This window comes from Manis pentadactyla, chromosome 2 (assembly GCF_030020395.1).
Source record: "Manis pentadactyla isolate mManPen7 chromosome 2, mManPen7.hap1, whole genome shotgun sequence".
NCBI classification, from domain to species: domain Eukaryota; kingdom Metazoa; phylum Chordata; class Mammalia; order Pholidota; family Manidae; genus Manis; species Manis pentadactyla.
In genome coordinates, this window is record NC_080020.1 from 228315995 (window position 1) to 228343317 (window position 27323).

At 44.9% G+C, this 27323-nt stretch overlaps 2 protein-coding genes across 17 annotated transcripts in view; one reads left to right on the top strand and one right to left on the bottom strand.

Moving 5' to 3' along the window:
• Nucleotides 1–220: 220 nt before the first annotated feature.
• Nucleotides 221–20602, top strand: PDIA6 (protein disulfide isomerase family A member 6). Its single transcript, XM_036881669.2, has 13 exons — nucleotides 221–375; nucleotides 6071–6212; nucleotides 9373–9430; nucleotides 9620–9746; nucleotides 11045–11151; nucleotides 12398–12528; nucleotides 13251–13365; nucleotides 13883–14023; nucleotides 14758–14842; nucleotides 14988–15060; nucleotides 16006–16164; nucleotides 18922–19018; nucleotides 19616–20602. The coding sequence occupies exons 1-13, from the start codon at nucleotides 357–359 to the stop codon at nucleotides 19682–19684; spliced, it is 1323 nt and encodes a 440-aa protein (XP_036737564.2). The 5' UTR covers nucleotides 221–356; the 3' UTR covers nucleotides 19685–20602.
• Nucleotides 20547–27323, bottom strand: part of ATP6V1C2 (ATPase H+ transporting V1 subunit C2) — a 48503-nt gene continuing 41726 nt past the window's right edge. For 8 of the 16 annotated variants that reach the window (XM_036881674.2, XM_036881673.2, XM_036881672.2 and 5 more), the window contains 4 exons: nucleotides 26008–26145; nucleotides 25043–25140; nucleotides 21046–21178; nucleotides 20547–20785 (listed from right to left, as the gene is read on the bottom strand). In XM_036881674.2, the coding sequence (XP_036737569.1) occupies nucleotides 20696–20785; nucleotides 21046–21178; nucleotides 25043–25140; nucleotides 26008–26145 (459 nt within the window). In that variant the 3' untranslated portion in view covers nucleotides 20547–20695. Of the gene's footprint in view, nucleotides 20786–21045; nucleotides 21179–22943; nucleotides 23857–24398; nucleotides 24451–24512; nucleotides 24770–25042; nucleotides 25141–26007; nucleotides 26146–27323 lie in introns of those variants that run through there. The other 8 variants (XM_036881680.2, XM_036881676.2, XR_005024006.2 and 5 more) reach the window with 7 other exon arrangements.

The following is a 27323-nucleotide window of genomic DNA, read 5'->3' on the forward strand; positions in this document are numbered from 1 at the left end:
CCAGCTTGGGCTGGGAATTTGAGGGCCACTGGGAAAAGAGAGGAGGGTTAGCCCCGCCCCTGGCAAGTCCCTCCTTCCGTTACTCGCCCCGCCCCTGTTAAAAAAAAAAAAACCAAACCGGTAACCTCTACCCGGCCGCCTCTCATTGGCTGTACCAATGAGCGAGGTCTGCTGAGACCAATGAGCTGCGGCCACGGCTTGGAGAGCGCCTTCCGGCCCGCCTCCGCGGCGCAGCCGGGCGCCAGCCTCGGGGGCAGAGGGCCGGACTTGGGGCGGCGGGGGCGCGGCGCGGCGGTGCTAAAGCGGCGGCGCTGAAGCGGTGGCGGCGGGAGTGCGCGGCGGCCCTGGCGCTCGGCATGGCTCGTCTGGTGCTGGGTAAGCGCGGGAGTGCTCGTGCCGGGCACAGCCCGAGAAGCCCGGAACCCCCCCGGCGGGCGGTGGCCGGGAGAGGGTGGGCACGTGGCCTTGGCCAGCCCGCGCCTGGCTTGGGGATCCCGGGCCCGGCCCTCACTGGGGACGCAGTGGGGGTATTCCGGGGCGGGGGGGGGACAGCCTGGGACCGGAGGGAGTGCTGCGGGGAGCGGAGGCAGCTCTTGGCCGGAGCCCGCCGCGCGGGCCCTCGGGTGGAGGTGCGGCCCCGAGGGACTCGGAGAGGTGAGGGCGCCCTTGGCAGGGGCTTCCGCAGCCCACCCCGGGGAGCGCCGCGCGGGGCGGGCGGCATGAGGCTGTGCCTCAACGCCGGCGCTCTGGTCTCCCGGCAGCCCCGAGCCCGGGTCCGAGGGCCGGCCGCCGAGCTCCCCGTGGAGGGCGGCATGTGCGGGGGAGCGAGTACGCAGGCTGGGAGCTCCGTTTGAACCACTGAGGCCATCTATGGTTTGATCCCTGGCGGAGGTTGCGTTTTGGGGGCGACCCAGAAGTGGGGGCCTTGTTCTGAGCCTGTTCTCAGACTCGAGTGCGTTCGGTAGAGTCACGGGGTCTTCACACAGCATCTTGTCTTCACTACCAGTTTTCTGGTATCCCTGTTTCTAGGAAAACCGGAACTAATCAAAACCCAGGCCTAAAGTGGAACCAGGTAGTTGCCTTAGAAAGGGAACAGAGCCTTCCAAAGGCGGGCCTTACGAGGCAAAAGTACTTTAAGTGTGATTGAACTTTTAAAAACAAAATTGAACCCAGACCTTCAGAAGTAGGTAAAGGTGTGTTTAAGGTTTACAGAGAGCGAGGTTGAGGAGCCTGTCCCTTCTCTGGGCTCTCCTTGGGCCCATCCCAGTCGCCCAACCGGCGGTACCTGAACACTCCGGACCAGCCCGCCGGGTTTGAGCCCCAACCCTCCTTCCCCCGCATTTGCTTGCTGGGTGGCTGGAGCAGGTTACTTGCCGACTCTGAGCCGGCACTCCATAGAGCTTTTCTTAGGATTAGTGAGACCACGTATGTCTAAAGAGTTAAAAGATAAAATATTTGCTGTGCTCCTTACTGTAGGGAATAGATGAGGGAAAAAGATTTCGGTCTCTAGTTTCCCGCACGTGGATTCAGACTAGGCTCTGAAAGAGTCTGATTCCATTAATTCGTTACTTTAATAAATGTAGTCAGTCTTTCTAGGAACCCTGTTGGTTTCTAGATGGCTGCTCTGGGTCATGTACTCTTGCTAGCAGGTGTGGGATGGAGATGTTACCGATGTGGATATAAAACATTCTTAACTACTGTGAAAGAATAATAGGAAGCCACAGATGGCAATACCATCTGCTCGCCTAGATTCTAGACACTCTGATGTTCCCCTTAACCATCGGTGCCCATTATCAGTGAGTGGAATGGTGATGTGAATTTTAGAAACATGATTGGGCAACGTTGACCTACTTTATTTTATCATCTTAAGTGGGCCTCGGTTTTTTTTTGTTTTTAGTGTTTGTTACTGGCTACTTTTATGCTGTTGGAATTTGTACATCTTTTAATCTGCTTTTCTAAGTATTGTGTTAGATTTCCTTCTAACCCTGCTAAGTCAAATTGCCTCTTAAGGAACTTACATCTCAAACCCTTATGAGGACATTTCTGTTGGCTAGCCATTTGTAAGGAGGGGAGGCCCTTAGGAGAACAAGGCAAAATTTAAAAACAAATAGAAGTCCAGTGCCATTACTAGAGGAAAACACAGCTCAAGTCCATTTATACGGAGTGTCAGTAGTCACGACCGTCTTTGTATGGAGGGGCAGCACATTCCTGAGTTAACATGGTCCGTCCCTTGGGTGACTGCAGCCTGCCTAAACAGTGAAGGAGCATACATTCTTTATTACTGGCCCTGAGTGGCAAAAAGAGAAGGAAAAGCACCTGATTGCCCCGCCACAGTCTACCTAAAGACCCTCCTTAAGATCACACCATTCTCCAGCCCTTTGGTTGAAAATTTGAATTCCAAAACCACGTTCTGTGTCTTTCTAGACAGGTTACCTTGGGCAGGTTACCCTTTCCTGGTATAAAAATGGGCATGATGACAAGTGCCAAGTAAGAGTTATTACATGAGTTAATATATTTTAAGTGTTTAGAACAATGCCTGGAACAAGATGCCATGTAAGTGTTAGATAAGAAAGATGTCAGTTTCTGGAAGGTAATTGGACAGATATGTAAGTATGTTAGCCATACTCCCAACCTCCCTTGTAAGATTTTCTTTTAAGGAAGTAATCATATAACTTGAGGGGGAAATAATCATATACATTTGAGGGGGAATTTTTAGCATTGGCCTGTTAATAGTGAAAAAATTGGTAACAGATTCAGTAGTGAATTGGCAACCTGCCATAGCCATTAAGGATGGTTATGTAAGGGGTGGTAAGTAATCCATAATTACTTTTGCAGAAAATGTCTATAACTTATTTTGAGTGACAGAAGCTTACAGAAAGGATGTGTAGTGAGATCATATGTGTATAAATAAAAGTTTTAAACCTGTATTGCATAGAGATGTCAGAATATTCACCAAAATATTAATAGCTGATCTAGGCTGTGATTTTTCTTTTCCATTTTGAAAATTTCACAGTGAGCTCAGTTGTATTGAACATGTATCAATTTGTTGACTTTACAAAAAAGGATAAACTTTAAAAATAGTAGATACCCATGCAGGATTTTCCAGGACCTGTCTGATTTTTAAGCTTACTCAAAATTAGGACTGTCTCTGCTTAGGTTTTTTATGTACTTGTTAAGTATGTAAAACTCTGCTTCACCTTTTCCACAGCAATGAAAAGATGATTGAGCAACATCAACCAATTAGAAATACAACACAAACTTGTATGTAATTTAAAATTTTCTAGTAGTCACATTTTAAAAAGGCGAAAGGAAACAAGTGAAATTAGTTTTATTTAGCTAACATAGCTAAACTATCATTTCAATGTGTATCAATATTTGAAATGTTTATGAGATAGTTTACTTATTTTTTCTACCAAGTTTTCAAAATTCAGTATGCTTTTTATACCTTCAGCACATCTTGTTTTGGGATAGTCCCTTGTGGCTAGTGGCTGCCATATTGGATGGCACAGTTATCTAGGGAGCCCCACTTTGGTTGGCCTGACCTCCATCCAGATTCACTCTTTCCCATGTCTTGAAAGAAATGAGGTCATTCTGTCATAGGCTGCCCCTCACTGACTCTGGGTCCCCCGCCTCCCGATTACAGGCATTTCGTTCCATTACCCCCTCCTCTTCAGCTTGTCCCGTTCCACATACTACATTCATGCTCACATTACTCCCATCTTTAAAAAGAAACCTTCCCTCTATAAGAATGGCTTGTAGAATTCCATGCTCCGTGGTATTATCAAGTAGTTGCTGATTGTTTATGGTGCTTTATAAAATGAGGGGAAATAGTATGTAAAAATGTAATTTTATTCATTTGCAATCTCTTGCTTTTTATAATGAACTTGTTTAAAGAGCTATCTCTGTTGTCTCACCAACTCATTCCCTTTTCCAGTCTTTTTCAGACTGGCTACTGCCTGTTTTCTCAACTCCACACCACGGTCAGGCGCCCTCATGACATATTTGCCATCAAATCCAACAGTTAGTTTACAGCCTTTCCTTCTTGACCTCCTAGTAGCATTTGTTGCTGTTTGCTGGTCCACCTAAACCTTGGCTTAGGTGACACCACTCTCTAGTTCCCTCGGCCACTGTCCACACTGCAGCCAGAGTACTCTTGAGGAAGCACATCTGATCATACCCCTTGCAGGATAACCCTTTGGTGGGTTCACATCACCCTTAGTAAAGTCCACTTTAATTCCTAAGTTCCTACAATATTAGCCATGTCTGTAATTCAAATGTAATATTCTTGAACAAATAATTGTTTATTCATGCCCATGGTGTACTGAACCGTTTGTCTGGAGCAGTAAAAAGGCAACGTGGCTTAATGGGAGAAGCTTGAAAAAAGAAGTCGGCTGCTCTGCCAGTTAAATTTATGGTCATAGATGAGCCTTTCCTTATTTACAAAATAGGACGGATTCCTGCTCTCTAGTTTGTATTGCTGTGAAAAATCAAGTCATCTAATGTATTTGAAAGTGATTTGAAAATTGAAAGTGCTATGTAAACATGGAGAACTTAGTAATGGAACAGTTAACGCTGGTGTACACTCCTTCCAGAAGAAATTTACCATTCAGTTACTCGAAAAAGTTCCTTTGAAATCTTTCAAACTCTTATTTACAAAGTAAGCATGTGAAAATGTGACTGAGGTGGCATATGTACACACACTGCCTTAGAAGACAGGTCAGTCTCTCAATTGATAGCATCATCAGCAGATTAAAAGAAATTATATGATTGTCTCCACAGATGCTGAAAAGAAAGTAATAGAAATTTCTTTCAATCATAAAGTTTATGTTTGAATCCAAAAGCCAGCAAATGGGAATATATTCCTGTTAATGTCAAGAACATTCCATTATTTATCGCATTGTTCTGGAGGTATTGGATAGTGCAATTAGGAAGCATAAGAAAAAAAATACTTGTTTAAAAAGAAGTTTTTGAAATTTTGATGGAATTAACCTATTCAAAAAACTTGTTCTTAAAATATTCGTAAGTCAGTTCAGAATTTGTTTTTCTATATAATTGTTATAAACTGCTAGAGGAGCCAACAGAAATACACTTGGTCCGCAGTGTGTGGCTAAAACGATGCTGTTAAAAATACAATAGACTCAGTTACCAAAGGGGAGGGGTGAGGGAGGGCTGGTGGGGAGGGAGGGAGAAGGGGATTGAAGGGTATCATGATTGGTGCACATGGTGTGGGGGGGTCACGGGGAAGACAGTGTAGCACAGAGAAGACAAGTAGGGACTCTGTGGCATCTTACTACACTGATGGACAGTGACTGCGATGGGGTAGCGGGGGGACTCGATAACAAGGGTGAATGTAGTAACCACATTGTTTTTCTTGTGAAACCTTCATTAGATTGTATATCAGTGATACCTTAATAAAAATAAATACAATAGACTCTTTTCCCTTTATAACATTGTTTACATTAAGATTTTTTCTACGCTCATCCAGCAACACTGAGTGACTGATCATGCACCATGGATAGTGTTAGTAGAAATAAAAATATTTATAAAAACAATCATTGCCCTTGAGAGAATCCCAGTCTAGTAGGAGAGACAAGTAGTTACTTTTGCCTTCAGAAACATTTTAATAGAGATAGTGTGGTAATGTTGTAGCTGAATAACAAGAAATAAATACTGTATGGATTGCTGAAGGTCACAGAGCTAGATGTGATGTAGCTCCCCAAAATTCAGTGTCCTTGCCCATAAAACAGCAATAAATAATGCTGCCTCATAAGGTGGTTGTAAAGAATGAAGGTGTTAAAATGTAAAAAGCACTAAGAATAGTACTTAAGTCTGTTTCCAGTGTAGCTCAAGAGGTGAGAGTGTGGATTCTCTCTGTTGCCTATTTGATGCTGGACCAGTGGGAGTGAAATTCCAGGGGCTGGAGCTTGGGCACAGGGGCCAGGAGGGAGCTGACCCAGGCCACCCGATGTGAGGGACCTTGATCAGTTGTGAGAAAAGACCGTGGCTGCCCAGGTCTCTCATCCAAGCCCGAACCCTGCCTTTAACGGTGTGCTTTTTGTTGCTATTTCAGGTCTGCTGAGCTGTACCTTCTTTCTAGAAGCAAATGCTCTGTATTCCTCTGGTGATGATGTAATCGAATTAACTCCATCAAATTTCAACCGAGAAGTGATTCAAAGTGATAATTTGTGGCTTGTAGAATTCTATGCTCCATGGTAAGTATTATCAAGTAGTTGCTGATTGTTTATGGTGGTTTATAAAATGAGGGGAAATAGTATGTAAAAATGTGATTTTATTCAGCTGATTTACCTAGTGTACTGCTTGTTTAAAAGAAGAATGGGAAATGGGAGACTCCACAAAGTGGAGCCCATGGAGATTGAGTCAATTTAAAAAAAAATGGTTGAAATAGTTAAGTGTGGCAAGAAAGAAGGAAAAAAAAGACCCTGGTAACCTTAAGATACATGTTGATGATGAGGTAAGTGTTGTTGATGTAAGGAAAACTGATACTCTGCAGAAAGACTGTTGGTCAAAGGAAAGGGCAGAAGAACCAGTGACTGACTCCCTTCCCTTCTTGAAGAAGGCTGCTTCCAGGAATATGTGACTGGAACACCTCATTTCATTTAAAAATTCTTCTCTTGCTTATTTATTACATTCACTGCTGGAAAAAATCCTTGTAGAGTGAAGATGTAATTACCATTGAAATTAATGGTGCACAATTATATATACTCAAAATACAGTATTGCACTATTTATAATGCAGACAAAGCAAAAACCCAACGAATATATGTGTAGAGACAGATGACGGGCAACAGTGCAGAATGTGCTCGAGACCGTCCCTGCTGTGATCTAGCAGCCCAGGTACTCTGGGAGAGGCCTGAGCACCAGCCACCTGTGTGTCTATGCAGGTGAACTGTGTGGCGCCCCACGGTGCGGAGTGGTGCGTTTAGGTATGAGTTGTGCCTTGTAAGCTCATAGCAGAGTAGTAAATGAAAGTCTTGCTAATTCTTACCTGAGTGGCCATGTTTTAGGGTATGCCTGATGAAGGGTTTTCCTTCATCGCTTTAATTTTTTCTCTAGAAGACAATGAAACAGTTTTGGAAACTCAGTACCAGTCCTCATGGACTATTACACTTACTGTTCAGTATAGCCAACTAAGGTACAGCCCTCTTCATTAAAAGGTCATGTTGCCACCTGTGAATACTGTTCATTTCAATGCCTTTATTATTTTTTTTAAAGTTCCTACTTGATTTTTGTTAAAATCAAATGAGAATTCTCTGTGGGTTAGTTCACTCATATTAGTAAATGTGCCAATAGTAATTGTACAGTCTGTTATATTGTTGAATGCCCTTGTATGCAGTTTTTACAAGTTTGAATTTTTCTTTTTTAATCACTTATGGCATGAGCAATTTACCTTGTTTTTCAAAGCTACTATATAAGAGAATATACTCCATTCCCAAACTCTAACTGGACAGCATAATTGAGAAGGCAGGATCTGGATCTGGTAGTTAATTATTACTGGCATGCTGGCAGAATTTTGCTGTCCATGTTCTGGGTAAAAGGAAGTCTAGTTAGAGCAGGGGCTCTTGACATCTTTTGGGGCTTGGACTTGGGCTTTAGCAGCTTAGGGAAGGCTTTGAATTCCTTCTTAGAATAAAGACTTTACATGAATAAAATAATTTATACAGGCCCACAAAGGATACCTAAAATATTGAGATAATATTAAAATACATCTTGATATGGTTATGTAGTACTCCCTTACTGGGGCAGTAAATTCCAAGGTCCAGCAGCAGATCTAACACCTGGCTACCATGATTCTGAAATAGTGATGAACATAAGCGATATTTAAAGATACCTGCAACAACTACAGTGGTAATTGGAAAATAGCTCTGATTTTTGTTTGTGACAAAGTTTCAAGTACTAACCATGGTATGTTCTTCATGTTCGTAATTTAAAGAACTCCTAAATTTCAGTTACAGATTCGTGAAAATAGAGGGGTTTTTCCCCATCAAAGTACATGGAGACCCTAAATTTTTATCCACCAATGCTTTGGGGGTCTATGCATCCCATGTGAAGAACTTGGGGGTTAGAGCGAGTGCTATGTGTGTTTAAGTATGGAGGGCAGCATTTCAGGACATTTCCCTGAAAGATTGTGACTTTTAAAATACTGGATTAACTTTAGGCCTTTATGGAGGGTGATATTGCACAGTGATTAAGAATGTGGGATCTGGACTCAGACTTGTCAGACAGCTGTGTCACTAGACAACTGTGTGATAGGTTTCTTAACTTCTCAGCTTCTGTCTTACCATCTGTAAAATGGAAATAACAAGGCCCACCTTCGGGGTGGTTGTGCTGTTAAGCGAAATCCTTCCTGAAGAGTGCCCATCATAGTCCAGGCATGTGGCATTTGTTCACATCAGGTCCTTAGAAACCTAATTAAGAGAGAATCTACCTCATTTAAAACACAACAAAACAAAACTACCTATGGATAAACTAGCTTTAGTATCTTCCCACAATGGATATTATGCAGCAGTGAAAGTAAATATTATAGCTGCCTGCAACCTCAATGAATGGTGTAAATGTAACAGGTCTGTGTTGATACAATTTCCTAAAGCACTTTGTTTGTTACATTCATAGTAACTCTTCAAACACTATTACCTGAAAGATCAAGGTGGTGGTTCTTTGTGTTCTTACCCCTCAGTGTGTGTGTGTGTCTCTTGCTCTCTCTCCCTCTGGCCGTTTCACCACTACCTTGTTGTATAGGTTGCTTTTCAGCTAGTAGGTTTACTAGTAAGAGTGGGAGTATGTGTACATTTTTAACCCCACAAGCTGCTGTGGGAGCCAAAGAACAGAGATTGAGGCACTTGGGACCTCGGCTCTAGTACAGATGCCTTGTCTATAAAATGAAAAGGTTGGGCTGTATCAGGGAATATTAAATCTTAATAGGTTTAAGAATCACTGGTAGAAATTATTAAAATACAGATTCTTGAACCCTTTCTCTAGAAGCTCTGAGTTCATGGAGCCCAGGAATCTGCATTTTGCCTTGTCTTACAACTCAGACCACACGTTGAGGCACACTTGACCAGATAAATGCTGTAGTAGCTGCTCAGGGATAGAGTTAACAAATGATAGAGTTTGCTTAAATTCTTTAAATATAATTTAATTGAGCAGTAATTTGGAGGCTTTTTTTATTATGATACAAAAGAGAATTGTAGTAAAGTCATAAATAGTTTGTGCCTTCAGGTCACTGTTTTGCTAGTGCTCATAAGCCCTGTAAGCCCCCACCCATGTGTGTCACTCAGTCAACCATTGGTGGGATTTTGAATTGGGAAACGAACACTTTAACTGTTGTCTTATTTATGTTTTCATCCCCTAAAAGGTGTGGCCACTGCCAAAGGTTAGCACCAGAATGGAAGAAAGCAGCAGCTGCTTTAAAAGTAAGTTTCTAAGATGATCTCATTCACCTGTGTATGTTTAAATAAGTACGCCAGTGGGTTTATGGTACAGTAGAAGTTAATACGCATGTCGAAGTCCAGAATCCTTGTTCTGGTGCTGGAATCATGTAGGAAGCAAAGGAAGAGTACACCAGTTTTTATGTTGTCTGTTTTTGTTAATCATTTCCACAGGATGTTGTGAAAGTTGGTGCAGTTGATGCCGATAAACATCAGTCGCTAGGAGGTCAATATGGTGTTCAGGGATTTCCTACCATTAAGATTTTTGGGCCTAACAAAAACAAACCGGAAGATTATCAGGGTAAGGACTTTTCCCAACTACTCTGTTCCCCTGGTTGGAATTCTCATTTGTGCAAGTAGATTGAAAGTAAGCTGTCTGTTTTTGAAAATAGTTTGCGACAACACAGCCACACATGTCATTTACGTACCGTCTATGGCTGCTTTCATACTAAAATAGCAGAATAGAGTGCTGCAAGACACCAGCCTGCAAAGCTGGAAATAATAACTCTGGCTCTTTACAATACAAACTTACCGGCTCTTGGTTTACAGTAAGAAAACTGTCCCTCTTTTCTTAGTATATTCCTTGATTTGGTGTGTTTCCAGGTGAACAGTGGTGGAAGAGGCGCTGGTCAGGAGATGAGATGTCTGCTGTAGATCAGGAGCAAAAGCTGTTTTATGCTGAGGTCCTGCCCTTCTGTTCAGGGACACTCTTGGAAGTCTTGCCCAGGGATGCCCTACAACATGATCTCAACACGCTCTTAGTGTGGCTTACTGTATTTGTTTTCTAATGTCAGGTGTGAAGTGTTCTCAGAAGGTTTTATCTATTCCTGGGCAGCTTGATTAAGAAACTGTTTTATTATTTTAAAGAAGAATGAAACTTTCTAAAGAGATTTTATTATTAGAGTTTTGTCTTTGAACTCTGAACTCATGACCTGTATTACCCCTGTATTTCTGAGTCAGTAAGTCCCCTGGCTTTTTCTTGAGCATCCGGGTTTTGGTAAACTTCCAAAGGCTATTGTCACTGAGTTTTAGTACAGAGTTTGTTACTTGCTGTATTAGCTACTTCAGCTACAGAACCTAAAAAAGCCCGGTGTGACAGCGCTTTAGGCAGGGTGGGAAAGATCGGCCTGTATTGCCTTTCATTTCCTTAGCTTCAGGCATGTCATACCCCACTTTTTCCAGCCTTTCTGTCCATTATAGCTTAGAAACAGTTTCATCTGTTTTCCTCATTTTAGTACTTTGTATTTAGAAATTTCCCTGCTTTCTTAACTAGATAATAGCTTCTTACTCATTTGTGAGCATGTTATACATTCAGTAAACAATAGTGAATTATTCTCATTACTAGGTGGTATTTATAGGTGAACAGGGTGTTCTTGTTCACACTAATAGCATAAAAACTGAAGAAGAGGATTTGCAAAGTGTAAAGTCCAGTGCAAAGTGCATTCAGGGGAGAAATTAGCTCTTAAATACATGTGTGTTGGTCTGTTTGCACATCAGATGAAGCTGATGAATGTGTAAAGGTGCAGGTCTTCAGAGAGTGTCAGGTAGCACACAGCCCGCCACTGCCTGTTCATTTGATTGTCCCTTGTCTTCCTGTAGGTGGCAGAACGGCTGAAGCCATCGTAGACGCTGCTCTTAGTGCTCTGCGCCAGCTCGTGAAGGATCGCCTTGGGGGAAGGGCTGGTGGATCTAGCTCTGGAAAACAAGTGAGTCTGTGTAGTGTCAGCTTGTAGTGTGCCTTTGTGACTCCTTGTAGAGGATGGATTATGACAGGGAGTCAGTCACCCAGCTCATTTGGCTTCCTTAGAATCATCAGTATTTCAGATGTACAACATAGTGACTTTAAAAAAATACCCAAAAACCACCAGTCAGTCCTAAGGCATCTTACCACAGCTGCAGTCCAAGAACCAGGCCCCAAAATAGGTTCTTTGGCCCAGGGCTGAAATAGAAGAATTCAGACTGCGGAGGGAGAAGGGTGCTCCAGGCCAAGGGAGCTGGGCCCTGGGACCCCATGGCGCTCTGGAGTTCCACAGTGGAGAGAGTGAGAGAAGCCAGGCGAACTGGGCGCACAGTGACATGTGGACCACCTCTTGGCCTCTATATGTGGCAATCAGCCTGAAACCCCTGGAAAATTCTTCAGAAATGGATAGGGAAGAAGAGAACGGAGTTCCTGACCTATGCCTTGGTACTTTCGATGTCCTTGTAGGAAATATGAAGTTGAACCATGATGTACTTATGCTCTTGGGAAAGGTGTTAAATTCTTACCAACAAATACAGATACATGACCCTTCACTCTCTTAGGAGACCAGTAAAGCTGGCTGCTCTATGCAGAACCAGAGTTTACCAGGGATCTCACGCTCTGCCTCTTACTTCAGACTTAGACAGGGAGGGAGCTCAGCTGTCTTGCCCCGGCTCCCTGGCTTTTGGCCCAGGCAGCGGGCACGGTATGGCAGTGCTCGTGGCTGCTTGGGTTTAGTGGTAAAACAAGTTCTCTGAAAAAAGAAAAGGATTAAATGTTATTTTTAACTTTCTTGAGCAGTAGGCACTTTCTCTATGAAAAGGCAGTAGCTGTAGGTTATGTTTAACATCCTGGGCTGAACCAGCAGCCATGCTTGAGTCTCTCAGAATAGTGTTACTAAGGTGGTTCTTTGAGCCGCGTTGAGGTTTCTCTTAATAAAAAAAAGCAGGGTAGAGTTCAGATGTATGTTATATGTGGTACTAATGTACTGGTAATGATTTGAAAGTAAATACTGTTTCCCAAGTAAAAAAATGTGAATGTCCCCAGTTGAGTGAAATAGTTTCCCTTGAAAGAAAACCTCGAAACTTAATTAAGATATAGAAGCGTTATTGTTTTATGTGTGTGTGTGTGTGTGTGTGTGTGTGTGTGTTTAGACTAGTAATAGTGTTCTTTTTGTCCAAGTTGTAGTTTAATGTTTAATTCACAAATGACAGGGTAGAAGTGAAAGTTCAAGCAAGAAAGATGTGATTGAGCTGACAGACGACACCTTTGATAAGAATGTCCTTGACAGTGAAGATGTTTGGATGGTTGAATTTTATGCTCCTTGGTGTGGACACTGCAAAAAGTAAGAGCTTTTTACCAAGTGCTTTTTTAAGTCAGAGTGGTTAGAATATACAGCTAACCCTTGAAAAACGCCGGGCTAGGGCCACCAACTTCCCACCCCATGTAGTCGAATATCTGTGTATAATTTGATTCCCCAGTAACTTAACTACTGATAGCCTGATGTTGACTGGAACACGAGTAACATAAATAGAGAATCAACACATATTTCATATGTTATATTATATGCTGTATTCTTACAATAAAGTAAGCTGGAGAAAAGGAAACGTTTTTTCAAACTGTCACAATCCAAAAAAAATTTTCCAGTATGTTCACTGAAAAAAATCCACGTCTAAGTGGACTCACACAGTTCAAACCCATGTCCAGGGGTCAGCTGTGTTCATCTAGCTCACTTTGAAGAAGCTGAACCAGATAATAGATACTCATCAAGATCTCCTCCAGAAAACCTCTGACTAAATGAATGTTAAAACACTGGCATTAGTGCCGAGTTTCTTTCCTGTCATTTTTTCAAAGACTAACTGGGAGCTAGCATCCAAGTGTGGGAGGTGGGACAGGGTGTGAAAAGGAAGTGAATGTGAAGGATAGCTCAGATCGTTCGTAAAGCTACACACCAAACATTTTCCAAGTGTGATTTAGCTGGACTGGGGAGAAATGCACACATCAGTTAAAAGTATTTGTGCTGCGACTGAAAATGCAACTTCTAATAGTACAAATATTTTTCTATAGCCTAGAGCCAGAGTGGGCCGCTGCGGCTACAGAGGTGAAAGAGCAAACAAAAGGAAAAGTGAAGCTCGCAGCCGTGGATGCTACAGTTAACCAGGCTCTGGCCAGCCGATACGGGGTGAGCACATTGACAGGGCCAGTTTCTCCATGAGAAATACACAGTATTCTCGACTTTTGCTTCATCCAATACTCCAGGCCTCCCTGTGAGGCACAAGGGGAGATAGATGTTTAGCCATTTAGTCATGAAGAAAGAGTTATTTACTGTCAGAGCTGAAAACAGTTAAGTCTTGACTCGGGGTTTATTTTTGTTACCTAGTATCTCACTTCTGTGCATTTTAGGGGCGCCTTCAGCTTGCCGAAGCTCTTACGGGTTCATACAGCTTTTGAAGTTTGTTTATTCTAGAGCAGATTCTGTATTAAGTATATATTCAGGGTTTGAAGGAGACTTGGCTTGGCCTGGCAGACCATCAGAGCCCTTTGATTAACAGACACTCTGGGTGTCATCTGTTAGGCACTGATACAGGCTGGGAGTATTTCTGTTACATTATTATAAAGTCATTTTAGAAACCATAATGATTATTTCTTTTTAAGTGGTGATTTGATTTTATACTCTGATCTTTTTTATTTTTTAATAGATTAGGGGATTTCCTACAATCAAGATATTTCAGAAAGGCGAGTCTCCAGTGGATTATGATGGGGGGCGGACAAGATCAGACATCGTTTCACGGGCCCTCGATCTGTTTTCTGACAGTGCTCCCCCTCCTGAGCTGCTTGAGGTAAACCACCTCAGTTATTCATATGATAAGGAGCCCTGTTCCAGTCTGATCCTGGGTGATTTTAAGCAGTAGTAACATTCTTTTTGCCTTTACAAATGAGCTCTTCCCTTCTCCTTTAAAATGCTTTTGTCAAAATGTTTTTGTACTTTCAAATGGGGAAAACCTGTTTGAGAAATTGCTGTTTTTCATAACTTTTAATACAAAAATAATTGCTCTCTGAGCAGAAGAGTGCTGAAGTGTCTGAAAAATAGAATGGACCCTATTGCTCTTTCCTGCCTCTCAAGGATAGCTAATGTTTATTGCATGCCTCTTCGTGTAACAGGCAGTTCTTGCTTCTACCTATATTTTTCTCATGTGAACACTTGGAAGTACTGTTTTATCTCTATTTTACATATGAAGAAACTGAGGCACAGAAAGCCTCAAATTCCTAATATGTGTAAATGTCTATGTAGCTAAATGAGAGACAGGTGTGAGAGACAGGCTATGCACAGGTGTTATGATTTCAGAGACCATGTAAATGTGCAAATGCCTCGCTACCACCAGAGCATGTGGCTTAGGAATAACTAACAGAAATCTGTTACAGAGCATTTCTCTGGTGGGAGAAGTCTTACCTATTTCTTGGATTGCTTTGCTCTTTAATGAAAGTGATGATGCTAAGTCTTTGTTTTCAAGCTTAACCTTTGGGTTTTGTGTCAGTGGCCGTCCAACTATCCCTTGTGTTCTGGGTCCCACAGATCATCAATGAAGACATTGCCAAGAAGACATGTGAGGAACATCAGCTCTGTGTTGTGGCTGTGCTGCCCCATATTCTTGATACTGGTACGATGGGCGGAGACTCACCCGTGAGACTCATCCACTGTCCATGATTGTTCTGTGCTGTCTGCTTTGTGAACACTTTCTAAGTGGATTAATGTTACAGATTCCTTTATTATTACCTTTAAGAAATTTTGTCTGTTTAAATCAGGAGCTACAGGCAGAAATTCTTACTTGGAAGTTCTTCTGAAGTTGGCAGACAAATACAAAAAGAAAATGTGGGGGTAAGTTACTAAGCGCGCAGTCTCGGTGTCATTAGATAGGGGAGTGTAGTGCTGCTTCAAAGTGTCTGCTTCCCCGTTTTCTGTAGGATATGTTCCTGTTTCACGTTAGCATGTTTAAGATATAAAAATAATTATCATCAAGGAAGAAAAGAAGTAATGCAGCTTTCTTATTTATAAGACATACCATGGCATACATTTTTCTCAGCTATCATTTTAAAGGGTGGTTGGGGTCAAAAGCAGCCAAAACTTAACTAGTGACATAGCTGAATTCTAGTACAGCTTTGAGGCTAGATAAAGAAATACAGAGGTGGTTTTTTTGCCCACTTCTGAGTAAGGGCTAGTCTGGGCAATTTTTTAAAACACCGTGCATCTCGGTCTCCTTCCCACTTTATCGTTTTCTTTCTCATCCTCAGGATCAGTTGCTGTCACTCTCACAGTGACCTTGCACATCCTCCTCCCGTTCAGCAAAGACTTATGTGTGCCTACAGAAGGCTGCGTTCTGAGTGCTTTATTCACCTTTGTAGAAATTGAGTAAAGAAATTTGAGCATTTTTCTATGTATCGAATATGATATACCCATAACATTTTTAAAGAAGTTAGTACACTTCTCAGGAGCACGCATAATAACCCAGATGATACTGGTAGAATTGCAGGTAACAAATACAGAGAAAATTCATTAGGTTTAGTGGACAGTATTTGGGGGACCGGGAGAAAACCTTTATAGATTAATCCATTTTGTGGACTTCCGGGGTTAGAGTTTTGGTAATATAACAGAAGAATTGTCATTACTTACAAGCATATCTAGAATACATTATTTTTAAAATTTCTCCACCCATTCCATGAAATATTTGAAGTACCATCTTTTTTTCTTTACTTGAGATCCACTAGTAGATTCTAACTTAACTTGAAAGGGATCTTTACCCTGAAAACCATTCTGCTTTCCTAGGTGGCTGTGGACAGAAGCTGGAGCCCAGTCTGACCTGGAGAACGCTTTGGGGATTGGCGGGTTTGGGTACCCAGCCATGGCAGCCATTAATGCACGCAAAATGAAATTTGCTCTTCTGAAAGGATCTTTCAGTGAGCAGGGCATTAATGAGTTTCTCAGGTAATTTCTTGCTTTCTTGAGTTGTTTTTGTTATTTCTCTTTGGTTCTGTTGTTGTTTTGTGTTTCAAAATAAATTTCTATAGACCAGGCAATAAATGGAATCATCTTGCATTTGACATTCTGGGGAACTAGTTGCTTATAAACTAGAGCTTTTAAGTTGTCCTCCTGTGCTTTGTTGTTGTCTGTGGACGTATTCTGCCTCCTGAATGATAGACACTTCTCCCCTGTTCTCAGGCCGCCTTGCCGTCCTCAGTGAGGTCTCATGGGTTAGAAGCAGCATGTCTCATCCGTCCCCACCCTGGAGTGTAGTTATTTGAAAGATGCATGTATTTACTTCAGTGACTCCAACAGTGTACAAACAACCCTGATCCTCAGATTGAAAACCCAGCTTACGGAGCTCTCTGTCCTACCCTGCTAGTCAGTTCCTCCTACACCCGACTTAATCAGAGGCACGGCCCCTGTGTGTTTCCTCCAAGGTGTGCTCATTGACACATTACATGCACAGGAAGACTACTTATCAGATATACTTCATCCTTTTCAACAGCTAATTCCAATGTCAAAAACTGTAGGAAACGTATGAGATGAGTCTTTGGACTCACTTACTGGAAATTACAGGTTCTAACCCCAGCTTTAATTTTATTCACATTTATTTTCAGCCAGTTTTCCTTTTCTAGTTCTTTAAGTACAGAGGCATAGGTAAATGCTTCATGGAAAAAATAGAGGGAACAATTGCATGATGTAAACTTGAGACAGTTATTTTGTGCTCGAGAACATACAGGCCACTGGTTCTCACATGTTGCATCTTGGAGGTAACAGAAAACCTCAGAACCCACCTGGTTACCAGTGGAGAAAAAATACGCAGTAATGAATAGGAAGGAAACAACATACGTGACGGCATACTTGTTCCTACCTACGTGGAATCTTGTTTTCTGAGAAGACTGGCCGCACTCAGAGGACATCAGCAGTGAGGATGCTGCCTGAGCTTGAGGCTGGTGTATGCGCCTGCCCGTCAGTGGCAAGAGGCACCAGCACAGGTACCTCAAGCCACAGACGTGCCCACGCAGCCCGGCTCTTTACTGGAACACCAATGACAAACCTACCATCAGTGTAAATGCGCCATTTGTCCAGCAACCCATCTTAAGTTTGTTAGTAATGATGAAACCAAAATAATTTATAAGTGGAGTGGCACCAATTGAAAACTACAGTCAACCTGAGACATTAGTGATTTCTGTATTTGTCCTTGAAAAAATACCATGTTGTGTTCCTCTTGAGCAGCAGCCAGAAAATATAAGTATGTAATTGTGCATTATGCAAACAAAGGAAGAAGGACTTGAATTTTTTATAGGTTCATGCTGTTTGGTTTGTTTAAGCAGCGGCCTGTTCTCAGGGCTCCTTTAATTAAAAGATGACTGTTAGCATTTAGCCCTACAAAGAAAAAGCAAAGGGGAGGAGCAGAAATGAGCTATTAGAAGCCTTAAAAAAAAAAAAACAATTGAACTCTGCCCTGAAGGCACCTACAGTTCCCTTAGAATTTTGTTCCTACTTAAAGTTTGGCATCTTTCCATTAGTGTTTGTATTTTTCTTGCTGCTGATTCTAAAGAGGAAACTAGCAATAATACCTCTGTATTCTGCCCATATGTTGGTATGATAGTCAACATTCTGTCCTCAGCTGCTCAGTGAATGGTGGTAAAGTATATTTATATCACCCTGTTTTCTGAATATAACTGGTATTTGTACCTCCAGTTTCTCATCTGGGCACTCTTGACATTTGGGTCAGAGAGTTCTTTGTCCTGCGCATTACAAGACGCTTAGTACTCCTGGCTTCTACCCCAGATGCAGGGAGCACCCACACACACACAGCTGTGACAATCAAAAATGTCTCCAGCTATTGCCAGATGTCCCTGGGGTGGAGGGACTGAATTGCCCCCATTTAGGAACCACTGATACACATTGTAAAAAATGCAAAGGTGCTGTGGATAAAATTACCCAGATTTCCCAACTAACTAACCGGTCAAACACATTACAGGAAATTTGCCATCCTATTTTGTTTTGTTTTCCTCTTTTACCCCTATTCCAAGCACCCTTCACCAGAGGATACTTGCAGGCTCCTTTTAAAGGTTTGCTCACAGTCTGGTGATGTTCTCTGCATCTTTCCAGTGAAAAGCTTTTTATCATTACCTGCCGAAGTCAAGACCTAACATGGTTTCGTGTATAATTCTTCTGTGACTTAAAGTTTGAGTTGGGAGAGAACTGCCCTCCCCACTCTCGGTCTTGAGAGGGCTTCTAGTGTCCGAGCTGGTTTAATCCCCCTCCTGCCGTTACAAATCTGAGAGAAGGAGTTGCATTTTAGTTTTAAAATACTGTCTTTTCAAAAGCCTTTCTGGGGCCTTAAGTTAGCCTAGAGTTTTATTAATCAAGTGTCAGTGTTGTGTTAGCTTTGCCCATGTTCTAGAGCAGCTTTGATAGTTTTTACATAAGTCATATTTAGCGAAATACATTTGCTCTTTTTTTTAATTATTGGTAGTAACTGGCTTTATTGGATGCTGAGGCCTCAGGAATTTCATGCCTAGTTATATTATTGTCCCTGATTGAAAAGATATTGTTCATGAGGTATTTTTCAGGAGCAAGAGGTGAGAGGTGCCTCTACATAAATTGTAAGCAAGTCATCGGGTCATTACGTTAAAACATTCTTTCTTTATCAGCATCAGCGGTCCATATTGTAAAAGTATGTGCTTGTTTTGGTCCTTTTCCCCCAAGGGAGCTTTCTTTCGGGCGTGGATCTACAGCACCTGTAGGAGGTGGGGCTTTCCCTCCCATCAGCACCACGGAGCCCTGGGACGGCAAGGATGGCGAGGTGAGTTGCAGACCGAGGCTGTGCTGTCAGGTGCTTGTCCAGCTCTTTCTGCTTTCCTGGTCCCTGCTGTGCACCTCTGCTACTTGTAAACCAAGTCGTTCCCATCAGACCTAAACCTTGGCATAATACCAAAAATATGATGCCCTTGTGGCCTTAGGAAGGTTCTTTGTCTCAAGACCTGCTTCCCATCTTCCCTATTAAAAGTGCTACATGTCATTGTCATTGACAGACAACCAAGGTAAATTCCAGTAATGAGATTCCTTTCCTAAGCATTGCCCCTAAAGGAAACATTTAACCTGGAATTCATTTACTGTCTCAGAGAAATGCAAAATCACAGCTTCGAAATTAGCATTTGTTCCTTTATGCTTCAGCCCTGCCTTCCTCTAAAGGACAAGTTAAATAGCTCTGAGTTTTAAAGAGGTAAGTGGTAAGTTAAAATCATGTTTCATTTAAGCTCTTGGCTTTTCCGTGTATATAATAATTGGCAAAGCTGAAAGCAGGAGTGAACTGGGGAGAAGCAGGCTCTGTCATCGGGAGTCTGTAGGACTCCTCAGGTCGCCCCGCTCTGCCGGCCTCACGCGGTTTTGTGTTCCACAGCTTCCCATGGAAGATGACATCGACCTCAGCGACGTGGAGCTGGACGACCTTGAGAAGGATGAGCTCTGAGAGGCTCCGCATGGACCTCTGTTTTCTTTTCTTGGGAGCAGATTTTCCCAGCAGTGAAGGAACATTCTTTACAATCAGATGAATCTACCAGTGGCCTTTCTCACCAAGAAGTAGCACTTGATCGGTCATTTGAAATCACTGCAACAGTGAACTTTTGCATCTCAAGAAAACAGTGGAAAATTCTATGAATTGTAGCCAAGGAATTGGGTTGTCTGTCAAGTAATATTTTGAAGAAAACTGATGAGCTATTGAAACCTTTTTTCCCCTTCCTCTGACTGCTGCTTGAATGTTCTTGGAGGCTGTTTCTTAATGTATAAGTTTTTTAATGTGATCCTTTTGTTTGAATATTAATGGCCTTTTTCCATTAAAGAATAAAATATTTTGGACAATGTCAGTAAAGGTACAAAATTAGTGTCCACCTCACAAATTCAGAGTCAGATGTTTAGCCAGTAAGTTAGTACTATGAAGGGATGACTGATGTCTTTCCTCCCTAAAGACCTGCGACTTCAATGACACCATCCGGATCCCTGCCACAACACAGATTATACACGTGTCCTGAGCCAGGTTCCTTCTGTAAGTGCAACGTAAAGCAAGTTGATAGAGAAGAATGGAAAATGGCGGGTTGTCATTGAGAACTGCACTTCATGCCCAGTATTTTGTCTTTGGGCCACCACCAGTGACTTACTAGGGGACATAGCTGGTTATACAGTCTGCTCAACGTTTTAATGTTATTCCTTAGCCTCACAAAACTGCCCATTAAGACATACAGTAGTAGATTACCAATTCATAGGCAGTCACCATCTATATAAAACATTCAGAGAATTGAAGTTTTGAATTGTTAGAATATAACCGGAGAGAGAAAAGGACTGAACATTTCTTTATTGTAACTTAAAAAAAAATAAATACAACTGTAACTGACTTGTGAGCAATTTCTGTAAAAGTCTGAATTCTGTAGGACACTTAAAACTGTTCTCAGGCTAATGAAAAGCCTCTGCAGGAGCCAGCTTCTTTCTAGTCAAGAAGACTAAGGTCAATGTGGAAGTAGACATAAGGAAAATAGTCTTGGTTGTTGAGTTGTAATCCAGGGATCTCCACGGATGCCTACAAAAGAAGACATAGTATGTTCTGAGTGCATAAGTTAATTTCCTATTTTGTCTTCATATTTTTGAGGAAGCTGTCTAGGCTGTGACTTTATTTCCTGCACAGTGCACACACTAGCACACAGTCCCTTCCTTGTCATACTCTGACATTTGTGAAATGCAGATTTGCATAACAGTCTGGCAAGTGCCGTTTTTGGAAAGTCCCATGTGGGGAGGCTGACCTCAGTGTAGAAACACACTGCTTCTGGATCCTGTACTTACATCCAGTATGCTTGCTGCTGCCACTTCATCCAGGTGTCTGAAGACAGAGTTGAGAACCTCTCTTAAACGTTTGGTGGATGACTTCTTATGAGGCTGGAGAAGCACTGCCTGGAAATTCACTGGAAGTCCATACCTTCAAAGACAATGTGTAGATAAGTCGCTACAAATGAAAACATGGGTAAAAACTTGATGAGAAAGAGTAAGGTCTAGTAAGAATGGGAAGCTTCGACCAACATAGCTCAAGAAAATATGACTTGAGTGAAGTGTCTAGGGTCGTAACAGTTCTTTTTGGATAGAAAAATCTCTAGAACATGCTAACCCAGTCTGACAGTGATAGTTTGTGACAAGAGCTTAAGAGGTCATCCCCGAGGCATGTGTGATCAGAATGTGCTCAGACTGCAGATCACTGGACTGAAGTTCCAGCTGCACAGCATTTGTCGAAAACCTGGCTTAGCTGATTTATTCTCTGTAAAGAGCAGCCAAAAAGTTGCTTCATCAAGATCATTGAATCCTCTTGCTGAGTTCTTGGATAGAAAAATCTTAAATGGCCTTTGTATGCCTGAGTACATTTAAAACTGCTAGCTGGGATATTCCTGTGGTGGTATCGCAGAACAATTAAGGTATGTACTAATTACTATACAAATAGTAAACATGCATTTTCTATTGTCAGGTTTTTAAAATAGACTGTCAGTGAGCAAATGCTCAGATGTTCAGTACATATTGCCTGTTCTTGATGCTCCCCAATTCAGGTATGTGAGAGCAGCCCCAGGCCTGACGAGGGTCCTTAAAAGTCCTTTTACTTTGACAAATAATTGGTAGTGGCAAAATGTCAGTATTATTTAGCTCTTATTTCCCAACCAATATCCATAAATGATTCCCTGGCTCCCACTTCTGGTTGCTAACAGTGAAAAGTGCTCACAGTGGCTGTGTTCTGTTGGGTCTGCAGAAAGGGGCAGTCGGTCCATGCAGAGCTGCTTGCCAGCGCTGAGTGGGGTGCCTGCCTGCTCTGTCTTCAAGGACACTGGGCAGCCGGGTCAGGAATGCAACCTGCCTGCAGGCACCGGATTTGGGACCCCGCCTACATCTTTTCTTTTTAAGAGGTGAAGTGCCACAGAAGCCTGCAGATGCTGACAGGGATGGCAGTGCACATAGGCTAGGCCAGTTTGAAGGACAGCCCTCTTTGTCCTCCCTCCCCTTTTGTCATCCAACCTCTCTTCCCCCAAGGGAGGTGATCAGAGGGATTGCAGCGCATCTCACCTCAATGAGCAGTTCCCTGTCTGCTCTCCTGACTCCTTCCTAGCCCAGCTGCCAGGGCTCTCCAGAAACCTGCAGCACACACCCCCAGCTCATGTGGGAGTGCCAGCGCGGCTCTGCCCCTGCTCACCGCTGAGGTGCTGAGGTGTGCCCTGCAGCCTTCTCAAGTGGAGGGGGTCACCGATCCTGTGCCCTGAGCAGCACCCACGTTAAGGACAGGCATTCCAGCTCCCAGACTGAACTGCTGGACCATCACACTGCCACTTGAACACAAACCCGCTGCCACCCTGCAAACCTAGGCTCCACCACAGTTACCGCCATGCTGCTCGGAGGCTGTCAGTCCTGGACAAGTACCCCTGTCTTTAGAGGCCTCTTCCCTTTTCTGGCCTGTGAGCCCCTCCAGGGCAGAGGCGTGCATATATCCTGTTCACTGATTTATCCCCATGGCTGGTGAAAGATAGGCACTCCATAAACACTTACTAAATGCTAACTGAGTGAGTACTCTTGACCCCCCCACCCCCACCCCCAAATCAAGCCTCCAAGCCCTTGACCACTTTCTCAGCCCATCCGCCTCGGTGTCAGGGCTCCCGCCCGCCTCCCAGCATCTCTGTAGGAGATAGGTGGAGAAGCACTCGGGCGCAGTCGAGGGTATGGGGTGGGCTTCTGGACAGCCCTGGGAGCTGGGTAGAGGAGCGGTGGAGGCTGGCTCACCTCGAGCCAGCTCAGCCTGAGGCCCTTTGGAGACAAAAGGCAGCCCAGGCCCTGCCCTCCAGCTCCCCGGGTAGGAGAAGGACAAGATCAGCTTTGAGAGGAGGGAGACAGCCGTCTGCTCTAATGAACTTGGTAGTTCAACATCTATTTTCTTCGATTACAATCTCTCCATAGGATGGAATATGAAAAAGCCATTAAGAAGGATCAAGTGGCTCTATACATACTGACAAGACCACAATGCAGAGCAGATGAAAAAGGCAAGTTACTGGACATTAAGTATAAATGATCCCATTTGGGTGACAGAAAGGGCCTTGAAACCATTAACTGTGATTGTGGACAGTAGGCCTGTGAGGAACTCTTCCCAGAGTATATATTTCTATACTTGAAATTTTTTTCAGTGCTCATATATTACAACTCTATTCAGGAAAAAAAAAGTCATGCCATGATCAGAAGAATAATAGAGAAGAATAATGTCTGCACACACTTTTAGGGGTAATACTTGTTTTTACTGGGTTTGAACAAGATATTAAAGACCCTTGTCTCTACCTCTTTCTTGAACAAATAGGCATCCCGTTAGGCATGGACAGGCTATGCTGATTTTTGAGGCAACCAGGGTCAGTCTGGGCCCATCTACACTATAGCTGGCTAAACACTCCAGGTTAACTTGAGCACGGCCACTGCCCCCCGACACCACCATTCCTGCCATCACAGGCCTCTGAGATGGATGGACAGGATGCAGAGCTACAGTCAGGTCTGATCTGTGTTGGGACCAAACCACGGCAGCCACATGGAGGAGGAACAGGAGCAGAGAACCAAGTAAGAGCCTTATGACAGGAGCCAGGAGAGCTGCAGTAGGAGATGGGGGGAAGAGAGAAAGCAAAGGGAGGATGGGCAGGCCAGCCAGGGGCGTGGTGGGGGCGCAGGGGGAGCACAGGGGTAGGATAGGAGGGAGCTGAGGTGTCCCAGCTGTCCCTGAGGTGTGGGGCCTGGTCACAGGAAGGACATGCAGTCACTGGCATTAACAAAGAAGCCACTAGAAGGGGAGGTAAGACAAGCCAGATATCCAGAAGCCTGCAAATGAAGTTGGGCAAATGGCAGGACCAGGAACCAAGCATGGTGGGAAGGGAAAGTAGGGAATAGTTGGCCAGGGGACAGCTGGGAAGCTCCTGGGGCAGCCTGCCATGCAGCCCGGGGAAGGGCCGGGGAGACCACCCCGAGGGCCACTGGCGCACCAGAGCCTGCAGGCCACAGCAGGCCGAGAGTGGTGGGGGGGGTATCTGGAAGACGGGTACAGCCAGCCGGGTGTGGTGTAGCCAAGATCCCCAATACTTTCCAACATAGGACATGGTTAAAGCACAGTAGAAAAGCAGGCTTCAAAAAATACTTACTGCTTGATTCCATTTTTGTAAAAGTTTAGTAAAAATTATGCATATCTGTAAACTAAAAGAAAACAAAAACAAAAAACCTTAAGTTGCTTATGCCAGCACATTAGCAGTGTTTTCTCTTGGTATTAAAACTATAGGTGATTTTTATTCATTCTCTTTGCTTATCTATGGTTTCCAAATTTTCCACAGTAAAACATTGTGCTTTTGTGAAAAAAATAATAAGGCAAAGTAAGTTTTGTTGGTTTTGGTTCAGTTTGGGTTGGGCTTTATTTTTGTGCAGCCTTGGGCCTCAGACGTGCAGGACTGAGACAGGGCTGGTATTTCTGCCCAGAGTCGCTGTGCCCCAGCAGGCCACATGGAGGGGTGTGCAGCTTCTGCTGGAAATACAGGGACACTTGCCCCAAGTCTGGCAGGAAAGGGATGCAGTGCTCAGGACAGCAGGGTACCACAGGGCCGAGAGGAACTTGATTCAGCTTGGGGAGTCTAAGCAGGTCGCCGAGAGCCACGGGGGGCAGAGAGAGGGGCAGGAGGGCCAGGGCATGTCCCAGAGGAGGCTGCAGGCGCTGGTGGGGGGCTGTGGCCCGCAAGCTGGCTCCTCCTGGCCTCCCACAGCAGGACAGCCCAAGGTGGGCATCCCCTGCACACACCTGAGCACGGACTCCACAAACACCCTTAGCGCCTTGATGTGGATCCAGGCAATAAAGGCTTCGCTGAAGTTCACCTTGAGCCAGCGCAACAGTGGGCCCTGCAGAGACGAGAGTGGGTGATCCCTCCTGGTCACTCGGCCCAGCGCCAAGCCAAGAAAGGACATGGGTTTTGCAGTGAGCCCTGTGCTGAGAAGAAATGCCCAAGGCCAGCAGAAGCAGCGAGTCAGTCGGACAAGGTCGTGGAAAGGCCCAGGCCCCTGTTCTCCAGGACGCCTGGTGCCCGGGAAGCGCAGAGGGCCAGCCAACGGCACATGCGCCGGGCCACCACAGACCAGGCCTCAGGCGTTGGGCAGCCCCTGACCTCAGGGCTTTCAGCAGGCAGCTGCCAGGCTTCTGTGTGACCCTGTGCTGCCAAGGGGCCCACCTCCGAGGAAGGCTCACCCTCTCTCCTGACATCATCCACCAGCTGCTCGCAGGATGTTCCTCACAGCCCTGCCTCCCATGGCCACAACCCATGGGGGCCACAACAGCTGTCACTAATGCTGGGGTGGCCAGTCCCTGGCGGGAGCTCAGAGTCTTGGAGTGAAGGCTCCGAGCTCCCACCCGGGACCTCCACCTACCCACTAAGGTCAGGGGTGAGTCCAGCCAGGGCAGCCCGGGGAAGGGAGCCGAGCTGCCCCATCACCACCCCCCATCACCACCGCCTGCCCCGTCACCAGGTTCAGCCACCTCCAGGCAGGGCAGAGGCACCCTGGCCAACAAGCACCATTCATTGCTGGGGGTGGGGGCAGCTCCGAAGAGGTCCTGAAGATTAGGAGGAAGGCATGATTCTGGGCTCCTTGAATTAAGACCTCCAAAGCCATTTTAGGTAAGAGAAAAGGCAAAGATTGGTTTCCTCAGAGATGCCTGCGCTGGCGAGGACATGCGAGCCAGGGAACCCCAGGGCTCCTGGGGGTGCTGCTTACCTCTCCCTCGCCCTCACTCTCTCTCTCTCTGTCCGGCTGCCCCGCAGCGGGCCTATCAGGGTTACCTAGCGGGGTTACCTTAACCTTGTGGTCCGGGAAGGTGGATGATCCCTTTTTAAGAGCAACACAGGAAGTTTGCTAAAGGCACAGAAATGATTTATTAATCTTTGAGCAAACATGCATCACAAACAAACAGAAATGATTCTCCTCGCCTGAATAGCACATGAGGGCAAGCTCAGGAATGCTGTCCCGCCCTCAAGACTCGCGTGCTGGTTGGACTGGACATGTGACCAGCGTGCGTCAGCCCCCAGGGATGTTGAAGCCTTCGGTCCCATATTCCAGGGACAGAGCCAGTCGCTGGCACAGGAGTCAGTTCCCGTAGCTCCTCCCTTAGCCTGGCCTCGGTCAGGACATCCCCCCACTGGCAAACAAGGATGGGGCAGCTCTGGGAGTGGAAACCACTGTGCCTGCAGAACCATCTGTCTGGTGAGGCCGAGGTGTCTCCACCAAGTCCATCCCAGGCAGCCTCCTCGGCACCCAGAGTGCCCTTCGGGAGGTGCCCCGCACAAGTCAGTGAGGCGGGCTGTTAGGACATTTCCACTCATACCATCTTTCTCTACAAACAGCTGGAAAGCACAGGGAAACCCCACTCTACTCTCAAAGGGAACTGGAGCCCCAGGACCTCACCTCTGCACCCCTTGCTGACAAGTAACAAAAAGGGTGTGGGGTGCTAGTCACACCCACCTCCAAAGAGGCTGAGGGGCAAAGCGATTCTCAGGCAGCCCGGGTAGGGCTGACCCCAGGTGCCCGCAGCTCACTGGCACACAGCAAGTCTTTCAAGAGTTAAATGTTTCCGAGTTAGCGTATCTCCTTCAGAGCTCCATTTCCCCTCCATGGAGAGACCTGGCAGGCCTCCCCGGGGCAGCCTGGGGGTGAGAAGTCTACGCTGCGTAAGAAAGCTCCAACAGGCAACCTGAGCCCCAGGTGGCAGGTGTCGGGCTGCGGATCACCTTGGTCCTCAGGGGTCTGAGTCAGCACGGGGAGCACCTGTGCTACAGGCAGGGCCTCCCGCCTGGACACTCATGGAAGCTGCCACTGCCCAGCTCCTGTCCAAAACCACGGTGCAGGGGCTGGTGGCCAGGACAGAAGCAAGCAGGGAAAAGGCTCCGCTGAAGAGAACGCTGGGGCGCTCCTGCGGGAGGAGTGTCTGCGCAGCCGCGGTTACAGGAAGCGCTTTGGATCTTGGCTCTTGCCGAACACCTGTCCTGCCCAGTGTGGGGGTCTGAGGCCTCTCTGCCCAGGGCCAGCTCAGCCTC